The sequence below is a fragment of the Cydia splendana genome, chromosome 6 (assembly GCF_910591565.1).
Source record: "Cydia splendana chromosome 6, ilCydSple1.2, whole genome shotgun sequence".
Taxonomy (NCBI): Eukaryota; Metazoa; Arthropoda; class Insecta; order Lepidoptera; family Tortricidae; genus Cydia; species Cydia splendana.
Genome location: NC_085965.1, coordinates 3622343 through 3641510, shown reverse-complemented (window position 1 = coordinate 3641510; position 19168 = coordinate 3622343). Strand labels below are relative to the sequence as shown.

At 38.6% G+C, this 19168-nt stretch overlaps 1 protein-coding gene across 1 annotated transcript in view; it reads left to right on the top strand.

Moving 5' to 3' along the window:
* Positions 1–19168, top strand: part of LOC134791331 (heme peroxidase 2) — a 104815-nt gene that overhangs the window by 56587 nt on the left and 29060 nt on the right. Inside the window, exons 5-13 of the mRNA XM_063762347.1 lie at positions 4759–4828; positions 5722–5851; positions 13305–13497; positions 13980–14117; positions 14228–14457; positions 14695–14820; positions 15108–15260; positions 15884–16059; positions 16410–16551. Coding sequence (XP_063618417.1) covers positions 4759–4828; positions 5722–5851; positions 13305–13497; positions 13980–14117; positions 14228–14457; positions 14695–14820; positions 15108–15260; positions 15884–16059; positions 16410–16551 — 1358 coding nt within the window. The remainder of the gene's footprint in view (positions 1–4758; positions 4829–5721; positions 5852–13304; positions 13498–13979; positions 14118–14227; positions 14458–14694; positions 14821–15107; positions 15261–15883; positions 16060–16409; positions 16552–19168) is intronic.

Sequence of the window (19168 nt, the reverse complement as noted above, 5' to 3'; positions counted from 1 at the left end):
CCCTAGGAAAGATCCGTCAACTACTCAAGAGCATTTTCGACCATCTCCAGATGGAGCTCATGGGTAGAGTCAGGCGCGGCTCACTCCGCGATTTCGTCGCATCGCTACAAGTACATGCGACTCACACCAATTTTGGTGTCTAGACATAGTAGTTGCCGCGCACCGCTATGGAACGGACGCCTACATGCGCTTGTATCTCTCGTAATAGACACGTTTTGTTAGAGAGTGAACCTTCTGTACTAGTACTATTATTTATTCTGTGGTAGCGTTTTGAATTCCTTTGGTTCTAGATATCCTGCTTCAAAGTCCTTCATTCTTTGTCCGGCGAAATGTGACATTCATTCATTCTACTACTATAATTACTATTACTACTATAAGGTAAAAGCACCAATGATCGTGTAACGTAGACATTTTCTTAAATTTTAAAGTAATATTTTTGGGTTGAATTCCTTTTCTTATTTCGATGATTTTAACAATATCCCAAACTAACTCGATTGGTTGCACTTATTTGCATAATCTGTTGCATTCAGATGCACCTCTTTATGCTTATCTGTTGTCGGGGTTGTCATACGAGTAAAAATAATTAAAACTTGAGATATTTAGGTTGTCACTCCAGGAAAACTTTGTATGATTTAGATATGTTTTTTTAGGTAAGAGGGAATTTAGATGTTAAATAAAACATAGGAATTACAGACTCCAAAAAGGGGGCTCTGAAATGAAACTTTATTAGATTTATTGATAAAATATATTTCTTAGGCTCAGGAGTGAATTGTTAAATAAATCAGTCAGAATTTTCGTAGGATTTGTGTCTTCAAGGGATTGGCACCCTACTTTTGTTTTGGCCTTTTGTACTCAACATATGAGGAGGTCATTTTGAGATGACAGGCAGATTTGATGTGTGGACCCCTCCGGGGACGCACGCTCGCATGAGTACTATTTGTGGTGAGACCACACATTCGCCATGTTGGTCGAAATGCGGGAAGCAGCTCGAGTCCTTCGGTGTGCTCCACTGAGAGCCGGGAGCTTGTGAATTTTTTGGAAGAGCTTTCGAATTCTTTTGAAATTCATTTGAAGATGTTTAGAAGTTGTAAAATGAGGCTGTGGGATCTGTACCACGCCATCTGCAGCGGCCGGCTCCAACCAGGTTAGCGGCCAGCTTCCCGGGGAAAGGCGAGTACGCCCCCCGCTGCTGCAGTTCCAGCAGCAGTTTTTGAGGTCGGTCTGTTGCATAACTTTTGAGTGGCATCCGCCACCCACTACAAATTTAAATTGGTTAATTATAATTTAATTTTATTCAGTTTGAAGTTTTGAAAGTTCTGGTGCATAAAACTTAGGTATTTCGAAATTTAGTCTTTAGTTTTTAATTAATGGGTGTAATCCCTTATAACTAGAACCTGTGAAGCGACCCAGCTTACCACTGAGCATTTAACAGTAAATGATTCGATTAATAAAGTTTGTTAGATATAAATTTGTTTAATTGTTACTCCTCCTAGCTTTCCTGCAGCAAGGTTTCCGTTTAGTCTATTTAATTTAATTTTGATTTAATTTTATGTTGTTAACATGGCTGTTTCCATTTTCCACAAGCCGGAGCTTTTTCATTTATTTATTTTTTACCCCCTTTCAAAACAGCCGTGTTACAATCGACGCTGCACCAATGTTCGACATGGCTCTTATGTCAAAGTAATAATATAGTTTAAGTTTGAACAACGATTTTTTTCTTTATTCAAAATTAATTCCTGTCACTTTGACCTAAAGTACTTATGTCGAACACTGGCTAAAAGTGTCGATCATTGGTGGTTTTCCCTTACATACTTACTTATCAGGTACTTCTGAAAGTTAGAAAACGATTTTAGATGTGATAGTATTCCTTGGCTTCGGTATAAATAAATCACAGTGACAGATTGAACACCGCTTCTGACCAATTTCAGAAGAGAATCAATTAATTTTGATAATTGATCTACCGATCAGTAACTAAATACTCACTTACCTAATCAATCACACAATAGCAACGCTATACAGGGTGATTTCTGGGTCTTGGTCAGAACCACCTTTTCTGACTCTGTATATAATCCACATTATTATATGGTAGTATTTGAATAAAAGATAATTATGTAGTTTATTTTTTCTTATTTTTCAAGTAAAATTAATGTTATACTAAGTAATTATGGTCACCCTATGACTTTTGACATACGCTGTATCGAAAGCGACAACACGTCACATTGAGTAGGGTGACCAAATTGTATGCAAAAATGTTTTTTCCTACTTGTCATCTGGATAATAATCATCATTATTGGTGATAAACAATAATTAACAAAATTATTAGGCTCGTTTTTGAATTCTGTATGATGTCTGGCTCTCTTGCTCCACGACCCCGAAACACAGACAAGACATCCTCCAGACTGAGCATAGTAGCTCTACCCCCTCTGCCACGCATACGGTAGTTTTAACTACTCCATTTTCGAGTCGAAAGTGTCTTTGTGTGACGTCCGTGTCTTTGAACGGACCAATCTCGGCACGAGACCTCGCTCACCTCGTCCTCCGCACCCCCGTACTTTTGGCAGCATCGGTTTCATTAAATAATTTCTCTAAACTCGATCGAAATCACCCTGTATACCTGTATGTGTGTGTATCTTGAATAATCAGATAATTAATCAATTGTTGCTATAACAAATAGTCTATTTCCCTTAATTACGAGTAGTTAACATCGCGCACGCACCGAGTGATATAAACGCAAATGTATTATATAACATTTTTAAGACGGTTATGTAAATTCATAGATCGCTAATCTTACATACTAGATGGAGCATGTAAGTTGACTGAGGTCTTTGTTCATTGACGCGCCAATATTACTTTAGTATGACAACGCGACCGCGCATACGATTATACAGATGTATTGCATTATTCTTTTCCTTCGCATTTTCACGGAAACGTACGAACGTTCTTGCTATTTCAGTCAGTCACGGTACAAAAAGTACTGAGGTTGACTGAAGTAGCATGACAAATACGAACGTTCCGAGAAAATACGAAGGAAAACAATTAGTTATGCACTACTACTACACCTGTACGATGTATCATTTTATTTTAATATTTTCTATAATAATATTCTTCGACAAAAATTGAGTTAGGGGTTAGGGCTAAATCTCAAAGCGGTACGGTATGCTAGCCTCATAAATTGACGTTTTATAAAAACAATTCCCGCCGATTTTCTTTCGCCGGTATCTACTCGATTCAGAGGTGTATAATACAATCGGTGTAGTAGTATTTTTAACACTCATAAGCACATTATATAAAAATTAAAGAATAGACAAAGTGCATCTAAGTGATGGCATGAAAACTAAATAAAGAAAGAATGTGCCATGCTTAAGAACTTAAGAACATGTGGTGACTGCAAGCCAAGTGTAAATAGACCGCTCTATCGGAGGTAGTCTGTGTATAAATCGGAATTCCGTATCCGGATGTGAGAGTCACAATAGTCGAATATCTTCAAGTACTTGTCTATTGTTTGAGGGCCATTATTTAAGTTATTGAAAATGCCTAGCACAATCACTGTCAAAAGTGTCAAATTATACATTCGTGCGGAGGAAAATAATGTTATTATGTAATTTTGTTCTGCCTATGTTTGAAGACATACTTTACGCAATCTTATTGAGAAAAGTACGTACCCTAAATTCCTGTGACAATGAGCTAGAAAAAAAATGCACAAATTAAATACTTATGTTAATCAGATTATAATATAAATATCTAGCTTAATGCTCAGTAGGTATGTACTTACCTAATGTACATGCGTATACCTAATAATTGGCTGAATGACATGGCTACATTTATACATATTAGCATAAACTTTTCCAAAATTAACAAATGCACGTAAAGTCAACAACTGGTGATATAGTTACTTATACTTAAACTAAAATATATAAATAGTTTACCTACAGATTTGGTCTCTGTTGAATAGGTACCATTCAAATAAAAGACGGCAATGGCGATCTATTCTATTTAATTCTGCATATTCAGATTATAATTTCAGATAAGACGCAACAATTTATTAGGTCACCTTAACTATAAAGACCTTGCTTGCAGATTTGCAACTTTTTTTTCTGGGTTTTTTTTTTAAACCATAAATATACTTTAACGGAATTCCAATGAAATGTTACCTAAAACTAGCTAAACTAAAGTTGGTCAAGCAGATCTTGATCTTGTAGAAAAAGGCAGCAAATTTAAAAAATCGGGCAAGTGCGAGTCGGACTCGCGCACGAAGGGTTCCGTACCATATAAAAAAAAAAAGCAAAAAAAAAACGGTCACCCATCCAAGTACTGACCACTCCCGACGTTGCTTAACTTTGGTCAAAAATCACGTTTGTTGTATGGGAGCCCCATTTAAATCTTTATTTTATTCTGTTTTTAGTATTTGTTGTTATAGCGGCAACAGAAATACATCATCTGTGAAAATTTCAACTGTCTAGCTATCACGGTTCGTGAGATACAGCCTGGTGACAGACGGACGGACGGACGGACAGCGAAGTCTTAGTAATAGGGTCCCGTTTTACCCTTTGGGTACGGAACCCTAAAAAATGTAGGCGCGAAGGGATATCGTATCATAGAAAATTTGAATTTCGCGCCTTTTTCTACTGACAAGATTTGCTTGATCATGTATACTTACAAAACTAAAGTTAAATAATGAAAAATATTGTTTTAAATATTATTATGAGGTTATGTACAATATTTACAAGTTAATACCTACCCTTTATCGTTTGTTTACAGGACTGCCATGGGGGTCACTGTGAATACGTCCGATCTGCGCCGACCAGAAACATCGATTCTTGTGGATTTGGCAAGTGTTTTATTCGTTTTATTAAAACTTTTAGTACAGTATTCTGTCTAAAATCGATTTTTTTATCCCGATATTCTATAGAGTTGAGATATTTGACGTGTGTCAACACTCAACAGCATCACGTGTCGTGCTCAATGACCTTTTATTTATGTAGACGTGTGACGTTCATAGTTGACAAAATTAAAAATTGATCCAACGATTTTGACAGCTTGACAGGTTGGCGTCACCCATACGCCTAACTAAATATAGGTTCCGGAACCTATATTTAATGGCTCACAATCGTGCGCCTGGTACCATATCTACCTCAATTTACTTACATCTATGGTCGTGCTTAAGAATGTTGATGGTACGAGTAGTTACCAACCTAAACTTGGTTAACTGACGGCAGGACAACATTGCTTCTAAAACGCCATATTTGCGTGCAATGTCAGTTATCTCGCTCATACTTCATGTGTGAGAATGCGAGACGTAGAGTAAAGGCTAGACTAGGCCATCATTTCAGTGAATCATTGCTGACTTTTTTTAAGTTGTGATGCATTTTCGAGTTTGCATCGACCAACTCCGAAATCACAAAAAAATTGGCCGTCCCATAGAAAACTCCAAAAACTACAACTTTCAGCCCAAAATGTTTAAATTATATTTTTTGTATTTGTCCCATTATACTTAGTTAAAGGCGTATAGTATAGTATCGTTTATTGTAAACCATGGTATAATATAATAGATGTTACAATGGAAAAGGGTCGCATGGCGTTCGGTATGGCCGAACGTCATAAAAATAACCTAATAATTTTATGCTCACTGCACTTAATTGTGCATAAAATTATCTATCCTTACTCTATTACATTTAACTTCTACTATGAAAACAACTAACGTGACTTTTCTTGCATCCTCAGAGTCTCGTGACCAGATGAACATGGCGACGGCCTTCCTGGATGGCTCAGCTCTATACGGCAGCTCAGAGAAGGAACTGCGGTCTCTGCGATTATACGACGTTGGCAAACTTGATCTAGCTTCTTGCAGGAAGTAAGTATCTTAGCAGACTAATTGTGAACGTTAAAGAAATAAGGCCTACTAACGGTCAGTTAAAGATTGTTGGATGTTGTATCATTGACACATAGGCTGGCAAGCAATGTCACTCAAAAAGGCGCGAAAACAGAAAATGTGTGCGGTCAATCTACCGCGTAACATCGACGCCATTCGTGTCAAAACCAAGCAAGTCTCACTGATACTGGTAGATAATAGGGCTCGCGGTCGTGTCCGGGTTTCGTGTACACGTGTTCGGTACCCGTTTCCGAACTACACGTACACGGTTTTCTGACCCGTTCTACACGTGTAGTCGTGCACACGTGTAATTAAGATCCGTGTATCCGGGTACCCGTGTACCCGTGTACACGGCGAAACGGACCTTAAATACACGCGGGCCTAACCCGTCCTTGGCGTGTAGCGGAGATTGTAGTAATGTATATATGGATGTTCAATGTGATTGATATGTGTTGTACCAATTTAATTTATTTTTCACCTCAGCAGCTCGAACAAGGGTACTTTGCTAACAGTGAGCAAAATGCGATTTTGTTAAAGGAAAATATAACATATTCCGTTCGTGGTAGTTTCAGTCAGAGATGGGCAAAATTCATTTGAATGACGAATTACGAATGAGAATTACCAAATCATTAGCGAATGACGAATCATTTTTTCGAATGATCATTCGTGTTCAATTCATTCGCGAATAATTTATTCGGCGAATAAAATAGCCCACGAATAAATTATTTGCGAATAATATTGTCGAATAGTTAGCTTACAAAATAACTATTTAGCTGTTTTATATCCCAATAGTAAAAAGAAAATGTTTTCTATCGGTTTATCTGGTTGGTTGATTTGAGGTGTGGAAACTGGGAATACGCCTCATGTATTGGCGGTCACGTGGGGCGAGAACAACTGGAAATACACCAATAATGGGGGTATTCCCGTTTGTCCCCTTCGGGAACATGTGGGAAAAGACAAACAATCTTTCCCATTTGTCCCCACTTCATTGAAGCAGGGACAAATAGGAACACACCATTAACGGGTGTATCCTTATTGTTCCCCGCCGGGAACAGATGGGAATAGGCGCTGCATATAAAACATTTCCATTTGTCCCTCATGTATGGCGTAGGTCACGTGGATAGGGGACAAATGGGATTACATCAATAATGCACCCATTATAACCTATAATGGGTGTATGCCCATTTGTCCCCGCGGGGAACATATAGGAAAAGAAGCCGCATATAAATATTTCCCATTTGTTCCCACCTTATTTTTGTAAGGACAAAAGGGAACACACCATTTTCGGATGTATTCCCCATTTGTCCCCGCCGGGTACAGAAGTGATAGGATTTGCATATAAATATTTCCCATCTGTACCCTCCTTATTGGTGTGGGGACAAATAGGAACACACCATTTTCGGAAGAATTCCTATTTGTCCACGCCGCGAGAGACATTTGGGAAAAGACGCTGCATAGAAATCTTTTGTATCGGCACCAAATGGGAACACCAATATCGGGGACAAATGGGAACACCAAAACTCATATAAAACATTCCCATTTGTCCCCGCCTCATGTATGGCGTAGGTCACGTGAATCGGGGACAAATGGGAATACACAAATAATGCACCCATCATTACCAATAATGGTCGAATTCCCATTTGTCTCCGCGGGGAACATATGTGAAGACCCTGCATAAAAATATTTTCCAATATTCCCCACCTTATTGGGGTGGGGATAATTGGGAATACAATTTTCGGATGTATTTCCATTTGTCTACGTCGGGAACTGATGGAATAGGTGCTGCATATAAATCGTACCCATTTGTCTCCGCCTCACGTATGGCGGCGGTCACGTAGGGCAGGAACAAATAGGAATACACCAATAAAGAGTGTATTCCCATTTGTTCCCGCGAGAAACTTATGGGGAAAGACGCTGCATAGAAATCTTTTGAGGTGGGGACAAATGGCAACGCCAATATCGGGGACAAATGGGAACACCAAAATTCATATAAACATTCCCATTTGTCCCCGCCTCGTGCATGGCGTATGTCACGTGTATTGGAGACAAATGGGAATACACCAATAATGCACCCATTATTGGTGTATTCCCATATTACTAATAATTACCAATAATGGGTGAATTCCCATTTATCTCCGCGGGGAACATATGGGTAGACCCTACATAATAATATTTTACACAAATATCGGATGTATTCTCACTTGTCCCGGCCGGGAACAAATGGGAATAGGCGCTGCATATAAACAATTCCCATTTGTCCCCACCACGGATGGCGACGGTCAGTTGGGGCCTTTCCCAAAATTTTCCTTGGCTCTAAAATACGCTGCAGTTGCATACCTATTCAGATTTGCCATCTGAGTGTGTATTACAAAAATCCTTCGTGTAATTTATTCGAATAATTCATTTCTTATTCGAAATTCTAAACGAATGGTTTATTCGCGAATAATATATTCGCGAATATTAATCTCACCATAATTATTTAGATTAAAAATGATTCGAATAATGCCCAACTCTGGTTTCAGTAAGCATAACTATCTACTTTTGTATTAAATAATCATTTAGGTTTATATCACACTTTAAACTCTCGTGTTTTGTACACATAATTACACAAACGGGTCTACCGCGATATAATTTCATTGTTTTTACCTTTAATTCCGACGTTTCAGCTGAGTTGCACCAGCTGTGGTCACGGAAAGACTGACGTCCCAACAAATGGTAACATGGTGGTGGTGGTATTTAGGTTTACTTTAATTATCAAAACACTACATCAATGAAGAAACTGAAATCCAACAATGAAGTCAACGGTTACTGAGATATTGTTAATTTTAATCTTATGATTATTGAAACAAATTGTACTTATCTACCTATTATTGACATTACAAATCAATCCAGTAAAACTGCAAAGTAGGTAATCGAATCTTCCTAACCTTCCACATATTCAATCGTATGTCTTCATAGCACGAATCTCCGCTACACGAGAGTGAAGGGTCGAACCGGCGGGTAAATAAGATCCGTTATTTCGTGTATCCGTGTACCCGTGTACACGGGTACCCGTGTAAACGTTTCCGAATCCGGGCGGGTTCGTGTAGTTCGGGTTCTTAAGCCCGGCGGGCTTAAGAACACGGGTACCCGTGTCAGCGTGTAACACGTGTATCGGGAGCTCTAGTAGATAACGAAGTCGGTAAGTACTACTACTACTCCGTTGGCTCAGCGACCCTAAATGAGACTTGGCCTCCGACATTAGACAGGCGCACTTTTCTCGGTCCTGTGCGACCTCTCGCCAATTGTTGACTCGAAGTTCGCGCAGATCCGCCTCTATGAATTTGCCAGATTCTGGATTTAATACCTGTCTGTTGTGTGGAAATTTGCCACTCCACTGTTCGCCGTGGAAGAATTTTGTGCTTCTTTGGATAGCGTGACATTGATAGCCTAGAAAAAGTCTCTCGAAGCCATCGAAAGATATTAGGAAGACACGTGTCAGACTCCAGTTAAAGTATAAAATCCGTCAGAATATAAAGTACTACAACAAAGAGTATAAGGGAGAAGTAGAAGCGGGAGTTGGAAGGGGTAGACTTCGGCGGACTTTCTCTGATCAGATCGGAGAAATCCTGAAGAAAGGTCAGGTCAAGAGCTCCCTAAACCGGCGAGCGTGTATGAGGAATATTATGAAAGTGAAGGAAGCGAAAGAGGTATGTAAGGATCGTAACAAGTGGAAATCCGTGGTCTCTGCCTACCCCTCCGGGAAATTAACGTGATTATATTATGTATGTATGTAGGTATGTAAATACAAAGAGGTACTTAAGGGTGGGCACGACCGTCAGTCCAATATAGATAAGACATTATTTTAAAATAGGTACCTGGGCAGTAAGTAAGTACTTAAGTAAGTAAGTAAACACTTTATTGTACGAAAAGAAAGGAATAATGGAACGTCAGATAAAACATAAAGGCAGTATATATCTAAGTAGCAAACTAACCAATGAATCAACATCTGTTTTTGCAAGTTTCGTTATCATACCTTCAAACAGTACATCATTAAAGTTGATATTCCCACATAATCACGTACGTTGATATTTCGAGATAGACATTGGCTAAGTGTTCACACCATTGTTTTTATCCACACTTTTTGCCTCACTTGACTCAACGGTCGTTTTTTTATTGATGGACGTTATTAATGGGCTAACATTTTTTTAATTATGCAAATATTAGAGTGGTTTCACGTTTTGATTCTACGTCAGACTCAGTATTATCGCAACAAATCCCAAGCTGAAACTGATTTTCCAATATCACTCACGGTTGTTGGTTGGCTCTTAATATTACTATGTATAAAATGGTACTTATTTTTTACATAGCAATATACATAAAAAAGGTTTAAGTGGCCATTATAAGATAAACGTAGTGGTGCTCGACGCGGTCCCAGTCAGTACATGTCATCTTGAAACTTAAGTAATTGTCAATAGAGGTGACAGCAAGGTGTCATCTATTGGGCATTAGCATGTCGAGCACTAGTACGTTTACCTTACTATTAGAAGAGCCGATAAAGCTATTTGTACCTAAATGGTGTTCTTATTGAATCCCTCTCTAAAGGGGCCCACTGATTAACAGTCCGCCGGACGGTATCGGCCTGTCAGTTGTTCGGAACTGTCAAAATTTTGTTCTAACTGACAGGCCGATACCGTCCGGCGGACTGTTAATCAGTGGGCCCCTTAAAAGCAATTGTTGCCTTCCCCGTTAATGATCTGTGTATGACAATGACACGACATTTAGTTTGTCACGACCCAAGGTACATGTTCAAATGCGTATCCATTGTAGCGAACCCAAATGTACCTATCTAGTGTCATCATCATCATCATCATAATCAGCCTACTCTCGTCCACTGCTGGACATAGGCATCTCCTATTGCACGCCAGTGAGCACGATTTGCGGCAACTCTGATCCAGCTCTTGCCTGCCGCCTTGCGAAGGTCATCGCTCCATCTAGTCTGAGGTCCTATCTAGTGTAAATGTGCCTAAATTCAAGAATAAAAATTTTCCTATAACACATTAATTATTGGCGCCTTGTGTCATTGCCTTGTGTTGACGATAAACTGACGCGGGTGTTCGCTGTGTAAGCAAAAAGTCTCAAGACGAATTAGCTTGTATTTACATACCATCATATTCATGACCTCATAATCAGCGCACACGCAAGCTTTATTGACTCACATAACCATAGAGAAATATAAGTATAGAAAAGTGGTAACTCCATCCATACATCAGTTTTCTTACCAAAACGCGAGTTATTTCGTAGTCTACATCTAACGTCAAATAGTGGAATTATCAGTACAGCTACTTGACACCAGATATTACAAGTGTCGCTACTGACGAAAAATGTACTGCTAAAACAATTTACAACTGATATTATAAGCAGAAAGAGTTGAAAATTTAGTTCCGGTTAATCCGGTTATAATATTAGCAGAAAATTGTTGAGCATTAGAGTTTTCATTCGCCGCGACATCTATTGTCGACTAACAGTACCTACTGATAAATTTCGCTACTTGACGCTAGATGTCGACTACGAAATAACTCGCGTTTTAGTAAGAAAACTGATGTATGGAGTTACCACTCTTTACTAATATTTCTCTATGCACATAATCACTAGGTATGTAGAGGTAATTACGCTATGAATTCACAAAACGCCGTAAATAATCAATAACATGCAAATAGAAGCTTTTGTCATTGATAAACCCCGATGGAATTCCTAGGTGTCGTCACAGAAATGGATTGTATGCAAATGTAGACCTTGGTCATTTGCATATAGGCAAAGATTCAAATCTCTTTCTCACACTGTTGTTAGTACAGTACCTAATGTTGTTACTATTGTTTAAAGCAAAGACGAGGGTACGCTTCAAAATACCGAAGCGCGAATTATTTTCAAGTAATAATTCAGTGAACCATGGATTCCTTTAAGCAACTAGCAAAATATTAACATGAGAAGGATGGACCAAGGTATTTTTTACGAGGAAGTAAAGTTGTTGTTTAACCCCTCATGCTTTGACACCCGAGCAAGCGAAAAATTCGATGAGAGAGATTAGAAAGCGTAGCGAGACTTTTAAGCCATGAGGGTTAAACAAACTTTGCTCCAAGTGAAACACAAAATTTTGTACCTCACCAAAACGAGGAAAATACTAAACGTAAACCTAAAACATTACAAATCAAATGCAAATAAACGTTAGATAATACTTAAACACCTATTTTCCTCCATCATTCAAAATCATCACTTAAAAGTCAATTTTACCAGCCAACATGAGTAAACAACTCAAAAACATCAAATTACTTTGCCGTTATGGAGGATAAATTGTAATTCTCGAGTTCTGGGTAAATGAAACTGGGAACCGTAAGATTGGATGAAGCCAGAGCACGATTTGTCGTTGTGGAGATTTTTGGATGAGGCCATTGATCAGCACTTTTAGGGCTCATTTAGACGATGCGACAACTCGCATGCGAGTTTCATTACAATCATTACATTGCGGCTATTGATCGGTCGGTTGAATTGGACGTAACCAAGAGTCCGCAATGTAACTAAAATCGCATGCGAGTTCGCGAGCCGTCTAAATCAGCCCTTATTCTAATAATATATGATGATGATGAATAGAAGATTCAATTTATACTGGTTTGCTTTAGTTAGACCCACACTCGTTTACAACTTACAAGCACTAGTGATATGAAAATATGGTCAGACTAAGTATTCATGTACCTACAATCAAACAATCATACAGTTACATGTGCCATTTCCTTGTCATAGCTCTTACTTCGTTGACAGAAGGAATATTTTAGTTAGACTTGAACTATAAATAAGTTGGTAGGATTGTAAGTAAGCTTAGAGGTTTATTGACATGTTAACAAGTGTTAGATACTGAGTACCTATTGTACAAAGGCTGTGAATTCTTAGGAAACCACATTACGTTTGTAAATATGGTTATGTCGTATTATGAGTTTGAAGGCAGTATAGCTTCGAGAGCATAAATATTAGAAGGGTTTATGAAGGTTTTCGGTCACATTGCAAATGAATAGCTTATAGTTACTGGGAGGGTAAGCCAGACCATCTCAAAAACAAAGGTAACGTAACCAATGACCTAATAGTATCTAATAAGATCCACTCGACTTTGAACGCCAAACAAAGACTTGATTCTGCATAGTACGCTCCATATTTAATAAGGAACACAGAGCGAGGAGATACTATACCTACTATAAATTTCCCAGAGCTGAAATAAATTCCTATTCCTAAGTAGGTAGGTATGTGTATTCATTGCGTCGACAGCAGCTGCGCTTTTTAGGACATACTTACAAAGTTTCTTGCCGTAAACACGGGGTAATTTTGGGATCCCATTGGTTAATTTGTTCACCACCTGTAAAACAATTAAACCCTTTATCCGTACTTATACGTGAATGATTTATTTCAGGTGCAACGAACCCACCCCAACCGCACCCCTCTACAAGGCCCTAGTGGCTGAACATAACCGCGTGGCCGGACAGCTGTACGCCATGAACCCCTTCTGGGACGACACCACGCTTTTCCTGGAGACGCGACGAGTTATCGCTGCTGTTATACAGCATATCACGTTTAATGAGTTCCTGCCTGTTCTTCTTGGAGAGGTAAGGATCTTTTCAAAGATAATCAGAAGATTAAAGAGTGAAAAGAGGTTGTCAAGCGCCGAGACGAGATAAAGGTAACTGAGAAGTATATACCTATATATGCTATAGCACTTGTTCTTCTTCGACTAACTGCAAGAGATTTAATATTGTTCAACTCTGCACATTGCGGAATTAAAACTTTAAAATCTTAAGCACTTTTAGACTATAGTGCCCCCCCTCTTTCTAGAGTCTTCCAACTCATTAAATAGATTACTGAGATTTTGGTGCCCCCCTAGACTTGGTTCTTTAAGATCAGGATAAGTGCTAAATAATAGGCATGTTGGTTAATGCAACTATTCGACTTAGGAGAAACAGAAACACCCCGACTCATTTTCATTAAGGAGATCGTATCATTTAAAGGAGAAGAAAACACAAAATGCATTCATTCCGGGCAATTCAACAATTTCCGAATAGATACTTAGTGATTTGTTGTTTTTTCGCAGGTGGGCATGGCTAAGGCTGAGCTGAAACTAACTTCCCTTGGGTTCTGGCGAGGCTACTCCAGCGCCAACCGCGCTGGCGCCTACTCCGAGCTGGTGGCCGTCGCTCCTGTCTTCGATGCCATGATGAACGAGAAACTGGTAAAGGATCTTCCAAATCTTAGAGTTTACGAGTAATAAACACAGATGTGCAAGTTGCTGAAAGTTTCCAATAAGTTGAACTAAACTTTTAAAACTTTACTCTTTTTCAGATCAACGCCACCATAACCGTCAGAGACCTAGCCGACACTAGCGCTTACCGCGTCTCTCGCTTCACATCTTCAGCTACTTGGGACCTGAACAGGTCTCGTGACCATGGTGTGTCCTCGTACCTTCGGGCCCTCAGGCTGTGCGAACCTACCGCTGGAGTGAAGTCTTATGCGGACTTTGACAAGTTGGGCTTCGATCGCGCGGAACAGGAAATGCTGGCGAGCATGTATAGGTAAAATACACCCTTTTATAATATTACAGGTTATATTTTCTTTTAAAAGATGCAATGCCCATTCCTGATATTAACATTGATACATTGATAATGAGTTATGCTTGCAGTTAGTTGTAAGTCTTTCTATCACGAGCATTCAGACGAATCCAATTTTAAAGACTAAAGATTATGTCTTTATCCGCAGTGTTATCTAGTCAACGTTTCTTTCAACGCTTTTCTTATTTATTTGGTTAACAGAAACCCTGAAGATGTGGAGCTGATGATCGGTGGTTCCTTAGAGAAGGCAGCGTCAGGAGCAGTCATCGGATCCACTATGGCCTGTGTTTTGGCTCTCCAGTTCGCTAACCTTAAGAAGAGTGACAGGTAAGGAATCTTCAGATTTTAGACAAGGGTATACATCATCAACATTTGCCTCCACGAGCCAGTTTCTACCGCTATTATGGAAGCTGAACTGTTAAAAGGATACAAGAATGATGCCATAATAGAGCCAGAAAAGTAGTTATATACTGCTCGTTAAAATAAATTAGCACGATCTTAAAAAATACAGTTGCGAAAAATACAGTCGGTAAAAAAAGTTTGTAGCAAAAATATAAGTAGGTATTACACGTTTTTGTTGAGTAGGTACCTATCATTATTGTGGTGTTTTCCAGATTTTGGTATGAAAACGACATCCCTCCCTCTTCGCTTCTGCCGGAACAACTGGCAGCCATCAGAAAAGTATCTCTGTCTGGACTGCTCTGTTCCGTCGATGATTCGTTGAGCGAAATACAACCCAAGGCATTCGTCAAAAAGGATCCTTTCCTGTAAGTACAGCTAGATTTGCATGCAATATATTTCGAAGTTTTTCGGAAATATTAAAAAATATTCAATTCGGCCAAGACTTGAACCCGCATCGAATACACCTTGTCAGGGCTATGATGGTTTCACCAAATAAACTCTGTATCTTTAGGTATTTCAATAAAAGTAAACAAAATCTACCCTCAAATGGCTCCTTAAGCCAGTTGAGGGTAGATGAAAACATTACATGATCAAATAATGTAGGTTAAAGTCAGGTCGTCCAGTGACAAATTCAGGTGGTTTTGTATTTGGTTGGTTAACCAATGAATGTTATAACTACCCGAAAATTTTCAACTTGTTTGTTTACTTTTATTTAAATACCTAAAGATACAGACTATATATATACTTACTACATGTTAAATAACCAAAACAACTACATTTTTCGACGGCCTTCTTGCACATGACCTCTAAAACGTGTTATAGTAGCCGTGGCGATATCAAGTCTAGCCATTCCCTTGCAATACTGCCCATACGAATGAGCCATGTTTTTCAAAGCGCCATTTTCATATAGGCATTTCAAACAAAATCGGCCTTTTAATCACATATATATACATACGGAAAACAGTAGCTAACCTTGTATTTTCCACAGAAACGCAGCCCAAGACTGCTCGCAGCACGGCCGCATGGAACTCGAAGCGTGGCGCGACGAAAGCGGCGCCAAGGCCGCCGAGCGACTATCTCAGGACATGCTGGCCGCTGCCCTGGAGAAGGCCAAGCAGGAGATGGCTGATAGGAAGAAACTAGAGTACATGCTGTGGGAAGCACGTGAGTATTTACAGTAGCTACATTTATGAAAATTACTAACCCAAGTATAGGAGTTTGCACGACGGATCTGAAATGTATGCGAAGATCCGCGGATCCGCATCCAGATCCGGATAATTTCATACATTTCGGATCCGGATGGCAAACCCTACCCAAGTAGGTACTGTAGATTTTCTAAGACGCACTCCAAGAGCAAGTGACGATACTGTAGATGCTGCTACCAAAAGTACCACTAAATTTGACCCTTCAGGGTCAAGCAGCCGTTGCGTTCGAGAATTAAACGTCAAACGCGTCTTCACAAGAATACTTATCTAAGTGGCTGGAGATATAATTAATATTTGCTTATTTCTTAGGTGGTGGAGCTGACCCTCACTCTCCCGTCGGTACCGCTGCCTCATTCTCCAAAGCCAACAAATATGCTCTGAAGCTGGCCAACACTTCGCTGTTCTTCGAGTTTGCGACCAACGAACTGCTTAACTCCATCAACGGACCTGGGTAAGTTACTGATTGATTTGTTAATATCGTTTCTAAAAAGTGGGTACGGATCTTGTAGGCATTGCTACAAAACTAGCAAAGACACGACACAGAGCAGACATAAGACCGAAAATCTAAATCTTTCAAAAATCTACAGGTAGGTATATTAAACTCTTGTAGTTCCACGGTCGCCATAACGCGTCCGCAATTAAAAACCGGTGTGAAGTTATCGGCCAAAGTTATCGGCGAACGATAACCCGACCTAATTAAGAAGTCGATATTTTCAACGTTTCTATTCGTCATTAAAAAGAGCTTAAGTACATTAGTTTAAGGAAAAGTTGAACATCATCAATACTATTAATTACATTTCATCATAAATTTTACTATATAGCTGAAAAACATGCATCGTGACTGGTCGTAGAATTTTGTGCTTATCAAACAAAGAAAATCCTACTTTCTAGTCAATAAAACGCTTCAAGTCTATTACTTGTAAAAGCTATTGACAAAAGCTTGCATTATTGTGTTAAAAAACTTACTTTATTTGATAATCAAAGTTTTAACGATGGATAATAGTCAGCGCCCTAAAGATTCTAGACATAATTTATCAATTTGACCAACTTCCGGGCAGTAGACCACTGTCTAACTGACATCATCAGAAACTGTACATCAGAATCTTTCATAAAACGCCTTCAGAACCCACTTACCGAGCTAACTGTAGCTGCATCAGCTGAAATGAAGTTAGCGGCGGAACGATTTTGTAAACTCATTTCAACAAAAGAAAATTACATAACTTACATAAACTGAAAATTTACGTCAAGAGCTTTTATTTTAAGCTTTCAGAATCCACCAATCTAGGTATTCTAAGTATTTTTTTTAATAGTTCATTGCAGAGTCAATGGCTGAAATATTCCAAATAGTAACACATAACTAATTTTGACCCACTTCTAGACGAAAGACCACTTTCATTTTGACAACATCCGGAACTGTACACCAAGATCTTTCATAAAACGCCTTCAGAACCCACTTACCGAGCTAACTGTAGCTGCATCAGCTGAAATGAAGTTAGCGGCGGAACGATTTTGTAAACTCATTTCAACAAAATAAAATTACATAACTTACATAAAATGAAAATTTACATCGAGAGCTTTTATTTTAAGCTTTCAGAATCCACCAATATAGGTATTCTAAGTTTTTTTTTAATAGTTCATCGCAGAGTCAATGGCTGAAATATTCTAAATACCTACACATAACTAATTTTGACCCATTTCTAGACGAAAGACCACTTTCATTTTGACAACATCTGGAACTGTACACCTAGATCTTTCATAAAATGCCTTCAGAACCCACTTACCGAGCTAACTGTAGCTGCATCAGCTGAAATGAAGTTAGCGGCGGAACGATTACCTTTGTAAAAAAAAATAATTTTGACCCACTTCTATATGAAAGACCACTTTCATTTTTACATCATCGGAAACTGTACACCAAAATCTTTCATAGAACGCCTTCTGAACCCACTTACCGAGCTAACTGTAGCTGCATCAGTTGAAATAAAGTCAGCGACGGAACGATTTCCTTTGTAAATTCAGGAAAATAAAAATAACTTTGAATCTTACATGATTTGTGAATGTAAATCAAGAGCTTTTTCATAAAGCTTTCAGAATCTATTAACTTAGGTGTTCTAAGATTTATTTTTTAACTAATTTATTACCAAGTCCGTGGCCAAAATCTTCAAAATGCACATCACTAATTTTGACCCATTTCTAGACGAAAGACCACTTTCATTTTGACAACATCCGGAACTGTACACCTAGATCTTTCATAAAATGTCTTCAGAACCCACTTACCGAGCTAACTGTAGCTGCATCAGTTGAAATGAAGTTAGCGGCGGAACGATTTTCTTTGTAAAAAAAAATAATTTTGACCCACTTCTATATGAAAGACCACTTTCATTTTGACATCATCGGAAACTGTACACCAAAATCTTTCATAAAACGCCTTCTGAACACACTTACCGAGCTAACTGTAGCTGCATCAGTTGAAATAAAGTTAGCGGCGGAACGATTTCATTTGTAAATTCAGGAAAATAAAAATAACTTTGAATCTTACATGATTTGTGAATATAAATCAAGAGCTTTTTCATAAAGCTTTCAGAATCTATTAACTTAGGTGTTCTAAGATTAATTTTTTAAATAATTTATAACCAAGTCCATGGCCAAAATCTTCAAAATGCACATCACTAATTTTGACCCATTTCTAGACGAAAGACCATTTTCATTTTGACAACATTCGGAAATGTACACCTAGATCTTTCATAAAATGTCTTCAGAACCCACTTACCGAGCTAACTGTAGCTGCATCAGTTGAAATGAAGTTAGCGGCGGAACGATTTTCTTTGTAAAAAAAAATAATTTTGACCCACTTCTATATGAAAGACCACTTTCATTTTGACATCATCGGAAACTGTACACCAAAATCTTTCATAAAACGCCTTCTGAACACACTTACCGAGCTAACTGTAGCTGCATCAGTTGAAATAAAGTTAGCGGCGGAACGATTTCCTTTGTAAATTCAGGAAAATAAAAATAACTTTGAATCTTACATGATTTGTGTATGTAAATCAAGAGCTTTGTCATATAGC